This window comes from Oncorhynchus mykiss, chromosome 29 (assembly GCF_057628025.1).
Source record: "Oncorhynchus mykiss isolate SJ-2025 chromosome 29, ASM5762802v1, whole genome shotgun sequence".
In the NCBI taxonomy this organism is placed as follows: domain Eukaryota; kingdom Metazoa; phylum Chordata; class Actinopteri; order Salmoniformes; family Salmonidae; genus Oncorhynchus; species Oncorhynchus mykiss.
Window position 1 is genome coordinate 27390905 of NC_143050.1, and position 23571 is coordinate 27414475.

At 44.1% G+C, this 23571-nt stretch overlaps 2 protein-coding genes across 5 annotated transcripts in view; one reads left to right on the top strand and one right to left on the bottom strand.

Moving 5' to 3' along the window:
• LOC110509795 (tyrosine-protein kinase ABL1) overlaps nucleotides 1–5355 on the top strand; it is a 64133-nt gene extending 58778 nt beyond the window's left edge. For all 4 annotated transcript variants that reach the window (XM_021590908.3, XM_090226932.1, XM_021590906.3 and 1 more), the window contains 5 exons: nucleotides 197–381; nucleotides 1645–1797; nucleotides 2266–2355; nucleotides 2570–2695; nucleotides 2834–5355. In XM_021590908.3, coding sequence (XP_021446583.3) covers nucleotides 197–381; nucleotides 1645–1797; nucleotides 2266–2355; nucleotides 2570–2695; nucleotides 2834–4440 — 2161 coding nt within the window. In that variant the 3' untranslated portion in view covers nucleotides 4441–5355. The remainder of the gene's footprint in view (nucleotides 1–196; nucleotides 382–1644; nucleotides 1798–2265; nucleotides 2356–2569; nucleotides 2696–2833) is intronic.
• A 403-nt stretch (nucleotides 5356–5758) lies between these two features.
• rab14l (RAB14, member RAS oncogene family, like) lies at nucleotides 5759–23520 on the bottom strand. Its single transcript, XM_021590909.3, has 8 exons — nucleotides 23439–23520; nucleotides 16534–16592; nucleotides 15128–15181; nucleotides 13756–13933; nucleotides 12882–12948; nucleotides 8104–8191; nucleotides 7429–7459; nucleotides 5759–7332 (listed from the first exon to the last, which is right to left on the bottom strand). The coding sequence occupies exons 2-8, from the start codon at nucleotides 16583–16585 to the stop codon at nucleotides 7152–7154; spliced, it is 651 nt and encodes a 216-aa protein (XP_021446584.1). The 5' UTR covers nucleotides 16586–16592; nucleotides 23439–23520; the 3' UTR covers nucleotides 5759–7151.
• Between the last annotated feature and the right edge of the window lie 51 nt (nucleotides 23521–23571).

The window sequence follows — 23571 nt, forward strand, 5'->3', positions numbered from 1 at the left end:
GCCCCAGCATGTTTTATGATGGTCTAGAAGGTGTTATGATTTATGTCCTGCCGTCAATTTTCAAGCTTGTCGAGACTCCCCTGCTTGCTCAAGTGTGCACGCAACGCCAACACTTCAAGACATGGATATTAGAAGAGATTGCCATCCAAAATAAAAACATAGTGCTGCCTTTGACGCCATGTTCTCTTTGCTCCAGGGACCTAGCAGCCCGTAACTGTCTGGTAGGGGAGAACCACCTTGTGAAGGTGGCAGACTTTGGGCTGAGCAGGCTGATGACGGGGGACACGTACACGGCCCACGCTGGGGCCAAGTTCCCCATCAAGTGGACTGCCCCGGAGAGCCTGGCCTACAACAAGTTCTCTATCAAATCTGACGTCTGGGGTGAGTTTGGAGATGGGACAGTAATTCAAAGACAAATGTATTTAGAATGACTTATACTGAACAAAAATATAAATGCAACATGTAAAGTGAAGATTCCATAAATGTTCCATATGCACAAAAAGCTTTTCTCTAAAATTAAATAGCATGATCAATACACAGGTGCACCTTGCGCTGGGGACAATAAAATGGAACCAAAATGTGCAGTTTTATCACACAACACAATGCCACAGATGTTTTGAGGGAGTGTTCAATTGGCAGGCTGACTGCAGGAATGTCCACCTGAACTGTTGCCAGAGAATTTCATGTTCATTTCTCTTCCATAAGCCGCCTCCAACGGCATCTTAGAGAATTTGGCAGTACATCCAACCGGTCTCACAACCACAGACCACGTGTAACCATGCCAGCCCAGGACCTCCACATTCGACTTCTTCACCTCTGGGATCGTCTGAGACCATCCACCCAGACAGCTGATGAAACTGGGTTTGCACAACCAAAGAATTTCTGCACAAACTATCACAAGCCGTCTCAGGGAAGCTCAACTGCGTGCTTGTCGTCCTCACCTGACTGTAGTTCACTGACTTCAGTGGGCAAATGCTCACCTTTGATGGGACAGTAGCACGTGTCTTCATGGATGAATTCCGGTTTCAACTGTACCGGGCTGACGACAGATGGCTTGTGTGGGTGAGCGGTTCGCTGATGTCAACATGATCAGTGCTCCATATGGTAAGGGCAGGCATTAAGCTACAGACAGTCAACATAATTGCATTTTATCGATGGCAATTTATGAATGCAGATACCTTGACGAAATCCTAAGGCCCATTCTCGTGCCATTCATCCTCTGCCATTACATCATGTTCCAGCATGATGATGTATGGCCCCATGTTGCAAGGATCTGTACACAATTCCCGGAAGCTGAAAATGTCCCAGTTCTTCCAAGGCCTGCATTACTCACCAGTCATGTCACCCATTGAGCATGTCTGGGATGATCGACGTGTATGACAGCGTGTTCCCGGCAATATTCAGCAACTTCGCACAGCCATTGAAGAGGAGTGGGACAACAGGCCACAATCAACAGCGTGATCAACTCTAGCCCTAATTCATTTTTTCAATTGACTGATTTCCTTCTATGAACTGTAACTCAGTAAAATTGTGCAAATTGTTGCGTTTTATATTTTTGTTCAGTGTTTACGATTACAATGTCATGAATAGTCCTGTTTTGGCATGAAAATTGACTCATCTCTGTACTTCATCCCAAACTCCCAGCGTTTGGAGTGTTGCTATGGGAGATCGCCACCTATGGGATGTCTCCGTACCCTGGCATAGACCTCTCCCAGGTGTATGAGCTCCTAGAGAAGGACTACCGCATGGACCGGCCGGAGGGCTGCCCAGAGAAGGTCTACCAGCTCATGAGGGCCTGTGAGTATGCATACACTGAGTGTACAAACCATTAGGACCACCTGCTCTTTCCATATAGATTGACCAGGTGAAAGCTATGATCCCGTATTGATGTCACTTGTTAAATCCACTGCAAAATGGAGTGCAGTGCAACTCAATATTAGGAAGGTGTTCGTAATGTTTTGTTCACTCGGTTTACATCAGATAATGGCTGATTAGCACAACCTGGCTGAGCCAGTCAGTACTTCATTTTTTTGTTTGTGTAATGTCTACTGGAATTAAATGATTGACTAGTACCAAACCTCATTTCCTGGGATTTGTCTTGAAGGGATACAGCTTTTGTAAAATTGACTTTTCATAGGTGAGGAGAATTTATGCAACAGGTTGGGGTTAGTTAAAATGCAACAAAAATATATACATTTTGACTTAATTTAACAATAGCTGTATCCCTTCTAGACATGACCAATTTCCTGTTCTCTCCTCTCCCAGGCTGGAAGTGGAACCCTGCGGAACGGCCCTCCTTTGCAGAGACCCACCAGGCCTTTGAGACCATGTTTCAGGAATCCAGCATCTCTGACGGTGAGAACACCTGTCACAATTACACACGTTATAGCTGAATTTAAGACAGCAACTACAACTTTAATTTGAGGCATTAGCTGTAGGTTTTGTGCTTGTTTCAAAAAGATCGGACCGAGAGATTTGGGTCATTACCATATGTTTTCCAGTTGCTGTACATCAGAGTAAGTAGTAGGTTAAAACAGTCTCTGATGCTTGTTTGTGTATCATGTGACAGAGGTGGAGAAGGAGCTGGGGAAGAAAGGGAAGAAGGTGACACTGGGCCCCATCCAACAGGCTCCACAGCTGCCCACCAAGACCAGGACCCTCCGTAGGAATGTGGACAGAGACGGAGACAGCCCTGGTGAGACTTATCTACCCCTCGTCCGAATACACTGCACCCTAAAGTGGATGGAACCCATATTTAAACAATGTTCTACTACATTTTCAATGCTACAGTGTCTTCCAAACTGATGATTTGCATATCTGTGTGTTCACCCAGACGCCGTGGAGCCGGAGGTGGCTGTGTCCCCCATGCTCCCAAGGAAAGAACGTCCGTTCCTGGACAGCAACCTGAACGAGGACGACCGCCTCCTGCCCAAAGACAAGGACAAGTCCCGCAACAGCCTCTTCAACCTCATCAAGAAGAAGAAGAAGACTGCGCCCGCCCCGCCCAAACGCAGCAGCTCTTTCAGGGACATGGACGGACACGCGGAGAGACTGGGGCTAGCGCCCGACCCCCGAGACGACTTCAACAACGTCTCTTCAGCCTTCAGTGTTACACATACCATCGACCCCAGCAAGTTCCCGAGTGCTAACAACAATGGGGTAGGGGGTATTACCAACGGGGGCCCCACCTACCCAGGGCCCCTGTTCCACCCGCATCATGCCAGGAAGAAAGGTACGCCGGTGGTGCCCAGTGTAGTGGGTAAAACACCCAATGAGGAGGATATAGTCTCTAACTCCAAGCGTTTCCTGCGCTCCTCCTCGGCCTCTAGCATGCCCCCGGGCTCAGAGCGCACTGAGTGGAAGTCAGTCACGCTGCCACGCGACCTGCATAAAGGCCACTTTGACTCGGGAACCTTTAGGAGCAAGCCCGCCCTGCCACGCAAGAGGGCCAACGAGAAGCCAGAGATCAGCGCCCCTCGCATGGGCACCCTGACCCCCCCGCCCCGCCTGCCCAAGAAGACAGAGGACATGTCAGACGAGGTGTTTAAGGACGCTGAGCCCAGCCTCCTGACGCCCAAGCTTGGCAGAAGGCTTTTAGTGTTGGGGGTAGACAACTCCAAGACCAGCGCCCTGCAGGCCGAGCTGCTCAAGCCCAACGTGTTCCCTGCTTTGGGGGCAGCTGGGGATGAGTGCAGGGCCCGCCGCCACAAACCCAACCTGGACTCCTCCGGCCCCAGGGAGAGAGGCAAGTTCCAGAAGACCAAACCTGCTCCCCCTCCACCCCCCAGTGCCAAGATCTCCCGCAGCCCCACCCACGAGCTCCCCTCACCCACAGATGCCAAAGCCAAGGCCTCAGACCCCCACTACCCATCTAGCTTCAGTGACCAAGTCCGCTCTCCCCTGGAGGCCCACAAGAAACTCAACCTCAACACCACTTCCTACAAACCACAGCCATTAAAGACCTCCTCCTCTTCAGTGTCTGGCTCTACCTCCAGCCCCCTGGGTTTCTCCTCCCTCAACTCCCCAGGAGACCAGGCCTCTCCCACAGCCTTTATCCCCTTGATGAACACCCGCCGCTCCCTGAGGAAGACGCGTGCGCTCCCGGAGCGCCAACCCAACTCGGCCATCACCAGGGAGATGGTCCTGGAGGGCACGGACCTGCTGCGCACCGCCATCGGACACAACTCTGAGCAGACAGGCAGCCACAGCGCCGTGCTGGAGGCGGGAAAGAACCTGTCCAAGTACTGCGTCAGCTACGTGGACTCCATCCAGCAGATGAGGAACAAGTTTGCCTTCCGCGAGGCCATCAACAAGCTGGAGAGCAGTCTGCGCGAGCTGCAGATCTGCCCTGCTTCCACCGGGGGCGCCAGTGGAGCGCAGCAGGACTTCAGCAAGCTGCTCTCGTCTGTCAAAGAGATCAGTGACATCGTTCAGAGGTAGCAGAGAGGCCACATTGACATTGAGGGCAGGACATGTTAGTGCCACTGGACGGTTTAAGCATGACGCACACCTCAGAGGAAGACTTTATTCAGCTTTACAGGAGGTCAGAGAACACTAAAGACTGGTTACTGTGTTCAGAATCAAAATTCAGAAGTTAGTTTTCCTTAACTATGGAGGCCTGGGCCCAATTCTGCATCAATCATGACACTAGACAAAACGCATGTCACATTCTTTCCTTTACTGTCGTGGTTTACAATGGGAAGTGCACATTGTCTCTACCTTTTTCCCCTTCGCTTGCTGCCGATCTCTGATGTGAATGGTAAAGATGTGCGACTGTCAGTATTGCGCCATAGAGGAAAGAAGACCTGGGAACATCTTGCGTCTGAATAAAGTGCCTTAACACTATGGGGAATTACTCTGTAATTCTACTGAAAGCCAAACTATAAACAGAGCAGTATGACCTTACAAATACTGCTTTCAGGCAGTCATATTCCATACTGAACACTGTCTCCATCAAGATACACCTTCTGGAGTTGGATGGCTTGTAATAAATGGAGGACATGCAATTTGTCTTACTACTTAACAAACCAATGAAATCTCACTGTGTAGTCAGGGGGTGACCAAGACGTGTTTCTTTTCTACTTGTCATTGAAATAATGATTTCAGTTAAATGTACCTTTGCCCTGTCTGACTGCGATGCCATCAACCACAAGCTGCCTTTATTTCAATGTTGACTCCTTGTTTTATTCTTCCCATAAAAATCATGCCACTACTTTTGTTGGATCCGAGCCGCCTCAACATTTTTTAGACTAATTTTGCTCCTTTGTAAATAAGTACACTTTCTTTTTCCTCTTCCATTTGTTCCTCCCTGTAACCGTGGTGCAATGTAACATTAAAATACAAAGCAATTTGCAACAATGTCCTGTGTTTTTACTTCACAGTATTGGTGGAAGTGTGATTGTCCATGGACAATGTGACGAATGACGCAAGCAGAACAGGTTGTATTTGTCTAGAGCATGTTATCGTCATTGAAATCAAAATGTCAACATCTTAATCATGCACAGCTCCTTCAATGTATACATGTACGTTGTGACTCCGATAGCAGAGGTGGGACAGCACAAGGAGCCATCACTAGCCCCCTGCAGCCAATCCCCACAGCACAGGCCCCTCCAATACAACATGGAAAGAGTAAAACCAAAATAAATTGGACATTCTCCACCCCCCGCCCCTTCAAAAAACAAGAGTTAGGAGGAAATGGACCACACTTTCCCTGTACCCAGAGACTGAACAGAGGGAAGAAACAAGATGGAACCATCACTAGTGAGTAGAGGAAGTCTGTCCATACACATTTATTCATAGAAACTATGTTACAGAATTCCCAAGCACGAAATACAAGCATCCCACAAACAACTGTACAGATCTCTACGAAGCCAGCATGGTTTGTTTATCCTCAAAGTAGCATGGTCACCAACATATATAAGCTATATACACAGCTGCCGAATTGGGGGAATTATTCTATGGTACAGAAATTGAGTTGGGATGAGTGTCACTCATCCAATATGAGGCGTGTTGCTTGGTCTTGTTATACAAGCCTATGGTGAGAGAACCCTACACCTGTGGTGCAGACAGGTCTAAGATGACCCTTAGCATTGATCTGGGGTCAGTTTGAATTCTTCACCTCAGAGTAAGGACTGGAATAGGGTAAACTTCTACCCCAGTCTTTTCCTCATTGTTAAACCAGTTCCATGTTCTCCACAATATTACCATATAGTAGAGCAAGTGCAGCAAAGAAAATATTTAACATTAAATCATAACAAGGCAAACCACAAAGAAAATGCTGTTAAGGACAGATTGTATTGATATGGGGCGGGTGCAATGAAACTGATGATCTGAAGGAATCCTTCCCATAAAAAACAAGATGAGAAGTTTTATTTGAAGTGTCATTAACAGTCATAAATCCCACCCCCCTTCCTGTGACGTCATGTAGGTAGAGGAGATTCTGGGGAATTCCAGGTCTCTTGGGCTTTAAGTGTCTACTACACTAGTGTTGCCACACTGAGGTGTATTGTACTGTAGGACACCATCAGAGCTTCACCATAAGGACCAGGGGGAAAGCTTTGGCTAAGGACTGCTCTAGACCCTGTTCAACAACTAGACCAAACATGAACAGACACACGCAGTAGCGGGGCTGCGTCATACATTACTACATCAATCCCTTCACTAACCATTTCAGTTTAAAACAGTCCTAGAACATTAAACCATGCAGGACTGACGCGGGGGGAGTGTGTCTGGATAGCTTCATGTCAATGGCGGTTATCGACTACACAGGCTTGGTTTGGGATGTGGTGGATCGGTGTATATAGTAGAAGCTATAAAAGGAAACGTTTAAAAAGCATTTATTCTGACTGTTATGAACATTACCTATCTTTGTCAGTAACCCATGTTTGTATATATATTAAATGTGTGTGGATCTGGGTTTCCATGGCAGATGAGCTGGACTGAATGGGGCAGACGAAGAGAGGGAACAAGAGAAGTGAGGAAGAAGACAAAGTGAAAAAAGTGGGGGAGGAGGAATGACAGATTCATAGAGGTACACTCCCATTCAGCCCATCCCTCATTCCCTCCCCCCACCCGTGCCCCACACTCATGCAGCCCCAGTGGAGTGGGGTGGGGGAGATGGAGGGAGGATGAGAACAGAGAGGCGTTGGTCATTAGCAGCCGCAGCCTTCCCTCTGGGGCTGTGGTTCGTTGGTTATTAGCCGGCCTCCCTGGGGTGCGGAGGGCTTGTGCTGGACACCAGACTCTGCAGCATTCAGGTCCAGACTGCCGTCCTGGATGTTCTGGTAGATCTTCTTAGCTGCCTCCAGGAAGGCATCCTCCACGTTCTCACCCCTGAGCAGAGGACAGACACAGTCAGTCACACTGTTAGGAACACAAAGCATTTCAGACCAAATGTGAGGTAAAAGCAGGCAGTGGCCTACGCCTTACGTTTTTGCGCTGGCTTCCAGGAATAAGAGACCTGTAACAAGGAATGGACAAAAGATGGAGTCAGACTACTGCAGAAGAAAATTAAAGATCCCCAACCATCCTCATACCTATGCTCAGGGGTGCAACTTTCACAATGACAGACATGTCCCCCCCCCTACATTCTGAAATTGCATTATTGTCACCCCACTTTTATCATTGGCATGTGATACAAAACGAGATAAGTGTGCTTTAGGACCACTAAAGTCCATGGAGAATAAAAGCACCTCCTCCCAGCTGCCCACTGCACTGAGGTTAGGAAACACCGTCACCACCGATAAATCCACTATAATTGTATATAGTGTCTTTCACTCGCTCTCTATGAATATGTCCTCACTTATGCGTTCACCTCTTTTGCATTCTCCCTCTGTACCTGAATGTATGCTCCATTTACTCTCTTTCACCCTCTCAATCAGAGACGAGTTGCTAGTTCTCAAACTCTCCATCCCTCCCTATATGGAGGAGTCTTCTCTCTTGGTCTCCCTCACACTCCCCCTTCCAATCACTTGTGAGAATGGGGGGGCCTGGGGGCATTCTCACAGCCATTCAGATAGGGTGGAATAGAGTGAGACAGATTGATGCGAGTTACTCCTCTCCCATCATCCCTCTCATTGAGCCCGAGGGTGTTCCCTGTCTCACCGTTCTCCTCAGCGAACTGCTTGGCCTCTTCATACGTGACATCTCTCTGGGCCTCCAGATCTGCTTTGTTACCTATGAGAATGATCACCTGTGGGAGGACAGAATGAGTCGGTCAGTCCTCCAGGCACCAAACACATTAACACAGTGGCAGTAGCAGCCTGGCAGGCACTAAACTCACATCCTCACTCACTTATAGGCAGAAAACGACATACGAGACAGCTCACACACTTCACTGAGCGAGAGCTCTTACAGAACTTAGCACCAGTGGGAGAAAAGGATTCAGCAATACTGTATCGGCTACACACCGTGAAAGATACAGATATTAATATTAGAGGTCGACCGATTAATCGGAATGGCCGATTAATTAGGGCCGATTTAAAGTTTTCATAACAATCGGTAAATGGGCATTTTTGGACACCGATCATGGCCGATTACATTGCACTCCATGAGGAGACTGCAGCAAGGAGCCAAGGTCAGGTGCTAGCTAGCATTAAACCTATCTCATAAAAAACAATCAATCTTAACATAATCAATAGTTAACTACACATGGTTGATGATATTACTCGTTTATCTAGCTTGTCCTGCGTTGCATATAATCGATGCAGTGCCTGTTAATTTATCATTGAATCATTGCATACTTCACCAAACAGGTGATTTAACAAGCGCATTCACATAAAAAGCACTGTCGTTGCACCAATGTGTACCTAACCATAAACATCAACGCCTTTCTTAAAATCAATACACGGGCCTCCCGGGTGGCGCAGTGGTTAAGGGCGCTGTACTGCAGCGCCAGCTGAACTCTGGGTTCGCGCCCAGGCTCTGTCGCAGCCGGGAGGTCCCTGGGGCGACGCGCAATTGGCCCAGCGTCGTCCGGGTTAGGGAGGGCTCGGCCGGTAGGGATATCCTTGACTCATCGTGCACCAGTGACTCCTGTGGCGGGCCGGGCGCAGTGGTGCGGCTGGCTTCCGGGTTGGATGCGCGCTGTGTTAAGAAGCAGTGCGGCTTGGTTGGGTTGTGTATCGGAGGACGCATGACATTCAACCTTCGTCTCTCCTGAGCCTGTATGGGAGTTGTAGCGATGAGACAAGATAGTAGCTACTACAACAATTGGATACCACGAAATTGGGGAGGAAAAGGGGGTAAAATTCACACACACAAAAACAAAAAAATCAAGTATATATTTTTAAACCTGCATATTTAGTTAATATTGCCTGCTAATGAATTTCTTTTAACTTGGGAAATTGTGTCACTTCTCTTGCGTTCTGTGCAACAGAGTCAGGGTTTATGCAGCAGTTTGGGCCGCCTGGCTCGTTGCGAACTAATTTGCCAGAATTTTATGTAATTATGAAGGTTGTGCAATGTAACAAGAATATTTAGACTTATGGATGCCACCCATTAGATAAAATACAGAACGGTTCCGTATTTCACTGTTTTGTTTTCGAAATTATAGTTTCCGGATTTTACCATATTAATGACCTAAGGCTCGTATTTCTGTGTGTTATTTTATTATAATTAAGTCTATGATTTGATAGAGCAGTCTGACTGAGCAGTGGTAGGCATCAGAAGGCTCGTAAGCATTCATTCAAACAGCACTTTACTGCGTTTGCCAGCAGCTCTTCGCAATGCTTCAAGCATTGCGCTGTTTATGACTTCAAGCCTATCAACTCCCGAGATTAGGCTGGCAATACTAAAGTACCTATTAGAACATCCAATAGTCAAAGGTATATGAAATACAAATTGTATAGAGAGAAATAGTCCTATAATAACTACAACCTAAAGCTTCTTACCTGGAAAATTGAAGATTCATGTTAAGGAACCACCAGCTTTCATATGTTCTCATGTTCTGAGCAAGGAACTTAAACGTTAGCTTTCTTACATGGCACATATTGCACTTTTACTTCTCCAATACTGTTTTTGCATTATTTAAAACAAATTTAACATGTTTCATTATTTATGTATTATATTAAGTTAAAATAAAAGTGTGCATTATATATATATATATATATACACAGTGCCTTGCGAAAGTATTCGGCCCCCTTGAACTTTGCGACCTTTTGCCACATTTTAGGCTTCAAACATAAAGATATAAAACTATTTTTTTGTGAAGAATCAACAACAAGTGGGACACAATCATGAAGTGGAACAACATTTATTGGATATTTCAAACTTTTTTAACGAATCAAAAACTGAAAAGTTGGGCGTGCAAAATTATTCAGCCCCTTTACTTTCAGTGCAGCAAACTCTCTCCAGAAGTTCAGTAAGGATCTCTGAATGATCCAATGTTGACCTAAATGACTAATGATGATAAATACAATCCACCTGTGTATAATCAAGTCTCCGTATAAATGCACCTGCACTGTGATAGTCTCAGAGGTCCGTTAAAAGCGCAGAGAGCATCATGAAGAACAAGGAACACACCAGGCAGGTCCGAGATACTGTTGTGAAGAAGTTTAAAGCCGGATTTGGATACAAAAAGATTTCCCAAGCTTTAAACATCCCAAGGAGCACTGTGCAAGCAATAATATTGAAATGGAAGGAGTATCAGACCACTGCAAATCTACCAAGACCTGGCCGTCCCTCTAAACTTTCAGCTCATACAAGGAGAAGACTGATCAGAGATGCAGCCAAGAGGCCCATGATCACTCTGGATGAACTGCAGAGATCTACAGCTGAGGTGGGAGACTCTGTCCATAGGACAACAATCAGTTGTATATTGCACAAATCTGGCCTTTATGGAAGAGTGGCAAGAAGAAAGCCATTTCTTAAAGATAGCCATAAAAAGTGTCGTTTAAAGTTTGCCACAAGCCACCTGGGAGACACACCAAACATGTGGAAGAAGGTGCTCTGATCAGATGAAACCAAAATTGAACTTTTTGGCAACAATGCAAAACGTTATGTTTGGCGTAAAAGCAACACAGCTCATCACCCTGAACACACCATCCCCACTGTCAAACATGGTGGTGGCAGCATCATGGTTTGGGCCTGCTTTTCTTCAGCAGGGACAGGGAAGATGGTTAAAATTGATGGGAAGATGGATGGAGCCAAATACAGGACCATTCTGGAAGAAAACCTGATGGAGTCTGCAAAAGACCTGAGACTGGGACGGAGATTTGTCTTCCAACAAGACAATGATCCAAAACATAAAGCAAAATCTACAATGGAATGGTTCAAAAATAAACATATCCAGGTGTTAGAATGGCCAAGTCAAAGTCCAGACCTGAATCCAATCGAGAATCTGTGGAAAGAACTGAAAACTGCTGTTCACAAATGCTCTCCATCCAACCTCACTGAGCTCATGCTGTTTTGCAAGGAGGAATGGGAAAAAATGTCAGTCTCTCGATGTGCAAAACTGATAGAGACATACCCCAAGCGACTTACAGCTGTAATCGCAGCAAAAGGTGGCGCTACAAAGTATTAACTTAAGGGGGCTGAATAATTTTACACGCCCAATTTTTCAGTTTTTGATTTGTTAAAAATGTTTGAAGCCTGAAATGTGGCAAAAGGTCGCAAAGTTCAAGGGGGCCGAATACTTTCGCAAGGCACTGTATGTATGTATGTATGTATGTATGTATGTATGTATGTATGTATGTATGTATGTATGTATGTATGTATGTATGTATGTATGTATGTATGTATGTATGTATGTATGTATGTATGTATGTATGTATGTATGTATGTATGTATGTATGTATGTATGTATGTATGTATGTATGTATGTATGTATGTATGTATGTATGTATGTATGTATGTATGTATGTATGTATGTATGTATGTATGTATGTATGTATGTATGTATGTATGTATGTATGTATGTATGTATGTATGTATGTATGTATGTATGTATGTATGTATGTATGTATGTATGTATGTATGTATGTATGTATGTATGTATGTATGTATGTATGTATGTATGTATGTATGTATGTATGTATGTATGTATGTATGTATGTATGTATGTATGTATGTATGTATGTATGTATGTATGTATGTATGTATGTATGTATGTATGTATGTATGTATGTATGTATGTATGTATGTATGTATGTATGTATGTATGTATGTATGTATGTATGTATGTATGTATGTATGTATGTATGTATGTATGTATGTATGTATGTATGTATGTATGTATGTATGTATGTATGTATGTATGTATGTATGTATGTATGTATGTATGTATGTATGTATGTATGTATGTATGTATGTATGTATGTATGTATGTATGTATGTATGTATGTATGTATGTATGTATGTATGTATGTATGTATGTATGTATGTATGTATGTATGTATGTATGTATGTATGTATATATAAAATAATCATTTTAAAACTGCTTTTTTTGGTCCTCCAATAAATCGGTATCAGCATTGAAAAATCATAACCGGTTGACCTCTAATGAATATACAACTTCCAATGCATCTGGGCACTAGTCATGTCCCATTTTCCAACTAGACTGTGGTCTTCGGGTACAAACAAGCAGACAGTCTGAGTGAGTTTAGGATGTTGACGTTGTATAAGCAAGCTAAATGGATATTCTAATCTGTACATGAAAGCAGCGTGATTTGGCCATAATCATATAGTCAAAATGCAATTTAGAGATGGACAGGGCTCTGGGGCATCAATCATACACACTGGGTGTGCTGCGTTGGGATACAGCAGAGACACAAAGAGCATTAGATGAGAGAATGCAAGAAGGAGTGACTACTTGGTAGTACATCCAACCAGACACAGTGTGTTTGACAGGCAGCTAGAGAGAAGCAGTGTGAAACCATACTCACAGTATTTGGGTTGGTCAGATTTCTGGCATCAGTCAGCCAGCTGCTGAGGTGGTTGTACGTACTTCTCCTGTGGAACACACACAGGGAAGAGTGGGAGTTAGTTAACCTGGTGGCAGGTCGGGACAAAACAGAGTGTGCCACATCATAAGTGGGATCAAAGGAGAGGCCGTGACGAATGGAGAAATGTTCCTGGGTCTGTATCTATATATATCCTTTCACTAATAGAATAAACTTTCTGATATCGCTTACTGATTCAGTTTTGACAACAGTTCTTAGAGTCCGAGACACAGGTGTCAATATGGAACGCTAAAATTAGGCTAGGGAACAAACGAGCAATCGAATCCCAATTCATAAAAAAGAGGCAATGACATGCTGCATAGACACCAACTACTATTAGTGGGAAAACTACAATATAGAAATACTACACTACTTAAAGCTTTACTCTGAGCCTATGCTTTCTATGAGAGGAGACACACATTCCACTGTTAGTTTAGATGGCCACTGATACATTCTCACAGTTTGGGGGAGGAAGGTGGGGAGGGCAACAGGATGCAGACACCATGTTCGTTCAGGAAGAGAGGGCCATCTGCCCCTTTTCCTTTCCTTTGTCTCCCACACAGACATATAGGCCTACAGACCGAGAGCAATCTGACTAGTACAGCTAACGGGGTGGGTTGTGTATTGTAGAACAAGCTGAGGGGACTAGGTGGGAGTAGGATGAAGTTGGCCCTTGATGCTTATCGGAGGCCAGTTTTTTTTTTTTTTCTGTATGGTTTGAGCAGAAGGGAAGGGTAATTTGACCCTAGCTCTTTGCCTACAGACAGCTTCTACCTGGAGCATTAAGGTTCGGGCACGTCGGTGTGTGTGTGTGTACCTGGTGATGTCGTAGACCATGAGTGCGCCCGCGGCCCCCCTGTAATAACTACGCGTGACGGCCCTGAAGCGCTCCTGGCCCGCCGTGTCCCAGATCTGCAGCTTGATCTTCTGGCCGCTCACCTCGATTATCCTCGTGCCAAACTCCACGCCGATCGTGTGGGGGCAGTCCGCCATGACTGGAGGAGCGAGAGGTGGGGAAAGGAATAGATCGTCAGTATAGCTATGAGGAATCCAAGGAGGCAACATTCCTCTATAACACACAGAATTCAATAAATATCAAAAACAGAGTATTGTCACTTTGTCAAGAGACATGAAGAGACTCTGGGGAGTGAACTACATCAGAGATCTGAAAATAATGACGAGATGCTCGTGTCTCCGCCCAAACAATGAGAGTCGTTTTCCCAAAGGCGGGGAAGGCAGGCAACAAGTGTCGGGACAAAATAAGCCCAAAGAAATGCATTGGTGAAACCTCTTGCTTCGCATCTTCTTCACCGACAACATCTCCCATCACGGAAGTCTGACTCAGTCGACCTTCCGCAGTCTGCCTCCCTTTCTCGCTCTCCCTTCCTCCTCTCCGGAGTGTCAGACTGCTGTGATTAACCTGCTCTCTACTCCATTTACTGTTACTACACCTCCTCCTTCCCCTGCACAATCTCTCTCCCTACCATATAGAACAGCCTGCCAGTGGCATAGCTAGCACCAACTTGAACTATGAACAGCACCCATACACATACGCATCTTTCCACACAGTCACAAACACATCTAACCACACAGAGAAAACAGGTGCACCCTTGACCGTATACACGCACTTCATCACCTCCATTGTGAGGGAACAGAGATTGCAGGTGGGTTGGGTTGAGTATCCATTTCAGACTGGCAGATCAGTTGGTTTTTTACCACTTGCATTTCAATGTTAACCAGAGACAGGGAGGAAGTCTTCAAACCTGGCATTCAGCACTCACAAAGCAGCTGCCTGTTCCGAGCCCCAGTCTACGGGCCATGCAGGATGCGATGCTAAATAGATGAATGAGGAGCAGAGCATCTGCATTTACTGCTGCCTGCTAATAATGCCATTAAAATGCATTCAAACGCCTGGGTGTTATAGTGAACTGACTGAGGCTACAGCTGAGAAAGCACACACAAATAACATGAAGCAGACACACATTTCAAAGTGGCACCCAAACTCTCCCCCTCTCTCAATGAGCTGAAGTCGTCAGAGGGGATTTAAAGTGGCACGCAAACTCCCCCCCTCTCTCAATGAGCTGAAGTCGTCAGAGGGGATTTAAAGTGAAACAGTCCATTCCTACAGCCTGTGTGAGATGGGGGGGGGTATTTGTTTGGAGTCAGTGGGGAGCCGGGGATGTACTTACATTTCTTCTCTGTGAACTGGTGAAGCAAACATGACTTCCCTACCCCCATGTCCCCTACAGAGAGAGAGGGAGATGTGTCAGGATCCATGTTCAAATATTAACATTACATACAAGACGGAGAGGACAAAAAAAACACAGACATACAACTTGTTTCATATTTTCCTATGAAGGGATTCGTTTTCACTGAACACTCGGTCTGACCAGGAACAACTCTGGTTGTAACACAGAAAGAGCATATTCCCTCTCCCCCTCAGACATTGTTAACAGAATGCTATGGTGGTTGCCAGTTGTGTGCGTTACACATATGGAGGGCGCTTGAAGAGGCAGCATGAACAGGCCTGCAGGGCTTTGACTTAATAGCTGGCATGGTCACCTCTAGTGGAGTGGGGAGAGCAGAGCATTTTATTTACTTTTTAAAGCTGCAATATGTATCTTTTTGGGTGACCCGATAAATTCACATAGAAATGTGAGTCATAGATCTGTCATTCTTATTGAAAGCAAGTCTAAGAAGCAGTAGATCTGTTCTGTGTGCTAGTTCTGAAATTAGGCAAACTACTCAAATTTTAGCAACCAGGAAATGGCGGAGCGATTTCTGCATATTGCACCTTTAAGGCCTATATACGAATGTCTGCTCTAGCTACGGAGCTAAAGTGACGTGTGTGTGTTGTATGACCACATTAATGTCTAGGTAACAGACAGCAAACAAGAGGGGGCCTTTGGCAGTTGTCAAACAAGTCCACAAAGTTGACATTGAGGTGGGGGTTTTAAAGGCCTCAACGCAGCAGGGTAAACAAGCTCCAGGGAGTTGGAGAGATATGGAGATTTAACTTCCCTATTTTGAGGTGCCAAACTGGTTGGAAAATAGATGAAGGGGAAGAGTGGAATGCACAACAAGATAAAACTACCACCACAACTCAGAACATTTTGGCCTGGGCTATGCACCAACGATGCATAAGGTTATTGTACGCTCATTGCTTCTGTTGGTAATTTAAATCAAACAGGAGAGCAATCGTTATTTTTTAAGTTCATTAATAACCCTGTTACGAGCACATTGTCGGTACAGTATGTCATTAGAACACAAACCATTTAGCTTTGCTTAGGCTAGCTTCCGGGGAAAACATTTATTGATGAAAAAAAATAGAGATGGCGACCCACATACCGAATCAAAAGGAATCTGCTGTAATGGGGTCATGGTTGAGACCTGGAGTAATCCTGACCACATGACCTGACCAGAACCAACTCCTGAGCTACGGTTCTAGTCTCGTGATTGGTGCTCTTTCAGTGCTTGTAGCATCTCAGTGAGCTGTGTGCTAACTGCAACCAATGGGTGACCTACATACAGCACTGTACACACAAACAAACAGGCCTCCATTCCAATCCAACACGCATGCTCGCGGCTCACTTACCGATGATGATATATTTAAAAATGTAGGAGTAGTTGTACGGTGCGGTGGCCATCGTGACTCTGAAAGAGAGAGAAAGGCTCAAGGTGAGTCAGAGAAAGAATCAGGGTGCTGTCTATGAACCGACTCTAGCTGGGCATCATGCAGAAACCACACATTATCATTGAATTCTGTCTGTCGACACCACTCACTATCCCATTTAATTGTACAGTGCTTGGTTTGACCACACACTTAGTCAACTGAAACATTGCATCTCGCTGCTCGACCACTGGCACTCCATAACATTAAACTACAACATTATGCCTGGCAGATAGCATGGGCCTGTGAATTGGTCAACATGCTCAGTAAAGAATGATGTCACCATGTCTCAGACCGTACTAGACAGACTGAGCAGCTGGTGTGCTGTATGAGAACTAAAACTTTATTCTAGGTAGTATGAATAATTCCTGATTTCTCAGGATTCCTGTCATGTGATTTCTCAGTTAGACAGCAGGCCCAGGAGCACTGACCTCTCAAACATATGGGTAGGACTCAACCCAGCTGGAAGAGCTGAAACCATCTGATAGCGATGCATCTGACCACATAAAGTCAACGTATTTGTAACTCCAATATCGGATATTAATCTACAGGGCCAAACTCAACTGATGTCTGTCCATCAAATCAGCATGAAGAAGTCAAGCTTCACCCAGCTATCACTGGAAAGGTCCCAATTATCTGTCCTTCCTCCCAAAGTGCGCACTTTTTCACTTCACTGATTTGAAAGGACATTTCTGGTATAAGAAACATGGTGGAAACTAGCTCTAGCTCATGCCTCCACCAATCCAACGTCTTTAGATTTGTGGGAAGTGGTGAACGAGTGTACACTTCAGGAGAAAGGAAAGATTATTAGGACGCACCCTGTGGGCAGGTTGTGTAAGAAGAGAAACCAACCAGGATTTGACAACGACTCTTAGCCTAGCTGGGGAAAAGAGACCTAAAAGGGGAGGGAGGCTGCAAAAAATAAAAATAAATAAAGACAGGGAGGGTCATCATAGATCACACACACTGATGAACAGGGCCTGTCAGGGGAGCTCTTCCAATAAGCCATCTTATTCAGAACAGTACCACGGACTGTAACAAGTGGAGACGGGGCAGAGCCAGACTCCAGACTCCCCTGTATTACTATCCCGAGATGCACCTACAATTTGAAGTTTCCATTATGATCTTCAGGCCAGCAGCCATTAACTAATGGGGTTAGTTAGAGGATGAATAACCACCAATTACAATACGGATGTTATCATTTTGAGAGGCTCATTAATCAAAATCGCTTACCCACTCGTTTTCATCAAGATGAAGATAGAGAACTTCTCTAGATGTTGCCTAATCTCACACAACAGAAGCTAAAACAAGTGCATAGGACCAAATGGGTGTTTATGTTGGGTTGGTTGATCATCACCATTATGCACCATGTTCAATGGCGTGTTTCCTCTCTCTGCATCACAAACCTCGAACTGCTGCTGCTCTGAGAACTCTCAGACAGATGTCGGAGTAAACAGAGAGGTTTAAATTGAATGGTAAGCATTAGCCTTGTCCTGTGCTTAGCCAATGGGGGAACAAGGCTATACTCTCCACAACAGCAAAGGCTTAGGTCCATGGTCCCAGGCAGACTGAGGTGTGTGTATGAACATTAAAAAAGAACAACATCGATCTGCTTAGAAAATAAGCAGCTATTTTCTATGATACACTCAGATAAATATGAGGCTTCTAGCCAACTGTGTCATCGATACAGCAAGGACAGGCAGCCAACATCCCCAGCAGTGTTGTGTCACTTTGAGGCAAGCAATTTCATTAGACTTCACATTCAGGAAATTGCATCATATGTGCACAGCTCCTTTTAATCTCAAATGAAAGGAAGACGTTACATTAGGCTGTAGAAGAGGAGAGGTTTTAAGAGGGATAGCGTTTCCTTGCGTCTCCCTAGTCCATTATACAGAGGCTCTGTCAGAACCACTAGCAGGTGTCATTTCACAAGAGTACCCAAGGGAGGACAAGTAGCACCTTTAAATTCCACTTAACAGTCTGGCTAGATACTGCATGGAAACACACAGGTCTAGGCCCTAAGTAATTGGTATCCCTAGATACCAGCTACCCACACAACTCATCTGTTGCCTTTCTGCTGAGCGACATTCATTCATATGGGTTAGAATTATAACTAACTACACCTACAGTAGCAGTTAAAATGTTGGACACCTACTCATTACAGGGTTTCTTTATTGTTTCACTATATTCTACATTGTAGAAGATTAGTGAAGATATCAAAACTATTAAGTAACACATGGAATCATGTAGTAACCAAAAAAAGTGTTAAATCAAAATATATTTTAGATATAAGATTCTTCAATGTATAGTTTGGACACACCTACTCATTCAAGGGTTTTTCTTTATTTTTGACTATTTTCTACATTGTAGAATAATAGCGAAGACATAAACAGTGAAATAACACTCATGGAATCATGTAGTAACCAGAAAAAGTGTTAAACAAATCAACATATATTTTAGATTCTTCAAAGTAACCACCCTTTGCCTTGATGACAGCTTTGCACACTTGTGGCTTTCTCTCAACCAGCTTCATGAGGTAGTCACCTGGAATGCATTTCAATTAACCGGTGTGCCTTGTTAAAAGTTAATTTGTGGAATTGATTTCCTTCTTAATGCGTTTGAGACAATCAGTTGCATTGTGACAAGGTAGGGGTGGTATACAGAAGATAGCCCCATTTGGTAAATGACCAAGTCCATATTAATGGCAAGAACAGCTCAAATAAGCAAAGAGAAATTAGAGTCCATCATTACTTTAAGACATGAAGGTCAGTCAATACGGAACATTTCAAGAACTTTGAATGTTTCTTCAAGTGCAGTCGCAAAAACCATCAAGCGCTATGATGAAACTGGCTCTCATGAGGACCGCCACAGGAAAGGAAGACCTTAGTTACCTCTGCTGCAGAGGATAAGTTAATTAGTTACCAGTCTCAGATTGCAGCCCAAATAAATGCTTCACAGAGTTCAAGTAACAGACATCTCAACATCAACTGTTCAGAGGAGACTGCACGAATCCGACCTTCATGGTTGAATTGCTGCAAAGAAACCACTACTAAAGGACACCAATAAGAAGAAGAGACTTGCTTGGGCCAAGAAACACAAGCAATGGACATTAGACTGGTGGATATCTGTCCTTTGGTCTGATGAGTCCAAATTTGAGATATTTGGTTCCAACTGTCGTGTCTTTGTGAGACGCAGAGCAGGTGAACGGATGATCTGATTGATTTAGAATTCAAGGCACAGTTACCCACTTTTTTTGGTTACTACATGATTCCATGTGTGTTATTTCAGTGTTTATGTCTTCGCTATTATTCTACAATGTAGAAAATAGTACAAATAAAGAAAAACCCTTGAATGAGTAGGTGTCCAAACTTTTGACTGGTACTGTATATAAAGAGACGATCAGGCATCGCTGTTAGAAGCTGCCTGCTATTTATAGCACAGACACCTCTCTGAATTATTATCCATTGCTGCTTATATGGTAATATAGTCTATTCCATAGTCTATAAGAAAGGATGGGTGATAATCAGGAATATACACACACAGTCATTTACATTTGAAAATATTCAAACAAATGCTTGGATTAAATATAGTCTCAAATTGAAATCAGCCTTGTTTATGAATACATGATCTGACTTCACATAAGAGCATCAACTTTTCAGGAAGAGAGAAGGCATTCTCACGATCGATTCAAATAATTCACTTGTCAGTAATTCAGTCTCACACTATAACTGAGAGTGGACATCTGTAATGCAAGTAGAAGGCACAAGGGAACAATGGGATCTGATTACAAATCAATCACCCTGAATAATAGCCTACACATACAAGTCTTCTAACTTGCGATTAATTGTGACTAGGCTATCTGTTATCATCTCTAGAGAATGTTTCTCTCTATCTGAGAAGTTTCTCTTAAGTCTGTGGTTCAGTACACAGCAATTATAAATGCATTGCAGTTAAACCAGATGTTGGAGATTAAAATTGCTATGCAATAGAGCCTGGTGCAAACCAGAAAAACACATGATGTGGCCTGCTGTTCAATGACCAAGTTTTCCTGCTAAACAATATAGCACTATGACAAATGCCTCAGGCTAGAGCTGGGGTGGGTTGACTTGAGAGAAGATGGGAGAAGGTGAAGAAGAGAAGGAGTGTTAAAGGAGAACAGTCCGGGTGAAGAAAGAGGGGTGAATTAAGAACCCTCACATTGTGATATAAAGAGGCAAATTGAGTAAACTAATCACGGAAGACTGATATTTAGGATCATCTTCCAGAATTGAATCTGAGGGGGTTAATTCCAGGTCAAGGTGTCCCCGTCGCCTCATCCTCTCGGCATGGGGTTGGTCAGAGACCCTTGGGTGCCACTCCCCTGAACTGGCCAACAACAAAATGGCCTCACTCCCCATTCCAGCTCTGCCTGCTTGAAAAACAAAGTGCAGCGAGAGTACAGTAGAGAAGTAAACAAGTATAAAGACAGTTGAGGTGGTAAGGGAAGTCATGTAGTTAGCGTGTGGGATAAGCTCCAATAAGGGATTTGATACACTGACCGTGACGTGCACTAGTATCACAGCCTGCCTTGCTGCTAGCCTTGCTGCTAGCCTGACTGCCTCCCCTCACATGACCCTCTGTCATGTGGTGCCTCCAGACTCGTGTGAGTTTTTCCATAAGGCGAAAGCTATAGGCCTACTAGAGCTGTACACTAGGGCTACTTCTTCTTTGGGTAAATTATAGGAATAATTCCCTTTTTCCCCAAACGAGGCCCTGGAGAAGTATACATCCAAGGAGAGCGCGATTGAGAGCATGTGACCAGACTGCAGTCTCAGCACTTCTCCATACACTAGCACTGATTCATAAAACAGAGCGCTGTCACCTTATCACATCCACTTCCTGTTGTTGAACAAATATAATTGGTGTCACATACTGTACATCTGGGCTATTTTTTCTCTTCCTCATTGTCATATTGCTATGCTGCTATACAAACAAAATCCTGCTGTAAATTGCAGAAGCGCATTTGGGTTGTGATCACCATTACCAAAGGCAGAGATGGAATGGACAAATCAATTGCAAAACTTGGGTTCAATCAGTGCACATTCAGTGTATTTCTTTCACTGTGTGATCTGCCATTTTAAGGGAATATTTTTCCATCAAAGTAAAATTCAAGGCCAAGAAAAAAACAAATGCCTCAGCTCTTGTCACACAGAGGAGAGGAGTATCTCAGGTGATGACACATCTACATGAATACATTCATATCCCATCCTAATCAAAGCCTCATTCTTATATCAAATAAATATTTCAGTGATGGGCCAGCCTTTACTGTCAGAGACAAGGCCTAGATATGGATGCATGATGTGTCATCTATGTTATTACTGGATAGCTGGCTGAGCTAAACAGCAACTGTACTATACATTTTTAAACTAAGGGCCTGTGCAGTAAAAAATGTAATTTTCCTGTGTTTTAAATATATTTCCACACTATGAAATTGGGTTGGACTGCCTGCCAGGCAGAGTAAGTTAATAGACCAATAACAAAGAGTTTGCCCTCCTCTCTGCCAATAAAAGCTAGTTTTTAGGTTGCATGTCCCTTCCATTGGGCCAGGGTTTCCCAAACATAGCTGATTCAAATAATCAAAGCTTGATAATGAGTTGGTTATTTGAATCAGTTTTGTAGTGCTAGGGCAAAAACCAAAAACATGCACCTAGTGGGGCCCCAGGACCGAGTTTTGGAAACCCTGCATTAGACCCCTCAATCAGACCACTCCAAAACAGTCCTAGCAACATTTATGCTTGAGAAATTGTTTGTTTATTTTTTACAACTTAAATTGAAAACAATGACAGTAATGCACTTAATTGTTACCCAGAAATGATTTGATATTGAGATTAAACGGCTGCGTTGGACCTTTTGATGTATGAATGAACGCCACAATTTCAGAACAATACAGTTGGCTTGTGACAGTGTAGGCTAGTGGGAGGATATAATCTAGCTAACTGCTCATGACAGTTAAAGCACACATCTGACTATAGCTAGCTACATGAGATGAAAAGGTTGATAAACTAATTACCTACGAATATAACACCCCAAAGCCCCTATCTACTGGCCAACGACGTTAGCTAGCTGATGCTATCAACACAAGCCGTGGCAACAGTCTGTTTAGAAAGCTAGCATATTGGTTTATTGTTTAGACGGGACGCTAAAATAATGTATTGTAAAATGTACTGGCAGTGAAGTTGGGAGAGGTGTGTGTTGCTAGCTGGAGCAGTTAAATGTCCAGCTATGACCATAACGTACTAGACTAGTTAACATTAGCCATCTCCATCGACCTGCTAGCTAACTAGCCAGCTGGAAACAGGCTAAACTGGCTAACCATAATACATGTGTCATCATTTATTGGCGAACAGGTAGCTAGCCGTGTCGACCTAAAGGGAGGAATACCGTTACCATGACATGAGCCTTGATAACTAACTTAGGCGAAATGTTGGGGCCAACAAATGATAGCTAGCCAGCGTAACGTTACTCTTTCGGATACTACAGTAGTTAGCCAACGTTAGCTCAAAAGCAATGGCCTGTTCCCAAAAACGACAGACACCTGGCTAGATCCACAATGGCTAAACAAAACCACGAGTGCCTGTGAAGAATGGTAATATATTACACAGCGCAAGATAGATAACATTAGCTAGTAGACACTTTACTCGTTGGCTAGCTAACCGCTAACTTAACTATATTAGCGAAGTAGCTTGCTGTTAGCTAGCCACTATAATTTGTAACACAGAAGGTTCAAAGTTTTATAAATGTGTTAGCTATATGTGGATACGAACACTCCTATATCATGTTTATATTCTTACCGGAAATTGTCGATTTAATGTCTTGAGCTCTTCAGAAGAGATCTGCAGGTTATCCTGGCTGAAGTATCTACCTTGCCTGCCTGTCCAAGATGGCTGCTTGCACTGCACAGGGTTTTTCCTTCTGTTGTGTGGC

What these genes read in the sequence shown, in the direction of transcription:
- rab14l (XM_021590909.3), bottom strand. Translation starts at nt 16,585, where the DNA reads ATGGCCACCGCACCGTACAACTACTCCTACATTTTTAAATATATCATC. An exon ending in CCAGTTCACAGAGAAGAAAT is followed by an intron (nt 13,934 to 15,127) that starts GTAAGTACATCC and finishes TCGCTCCTCCAG; the next exon opens with TCATGGCGGACTGCCCCCAC. An exon ending in ATGGTCTACGACATCACCAG is followed by an intron (nt 12,949 to 13,755) that starts GTACACACACAC and finishes TGTGTTCCACAG; the next exon opens with GAGAAGTACGTACAACCACC.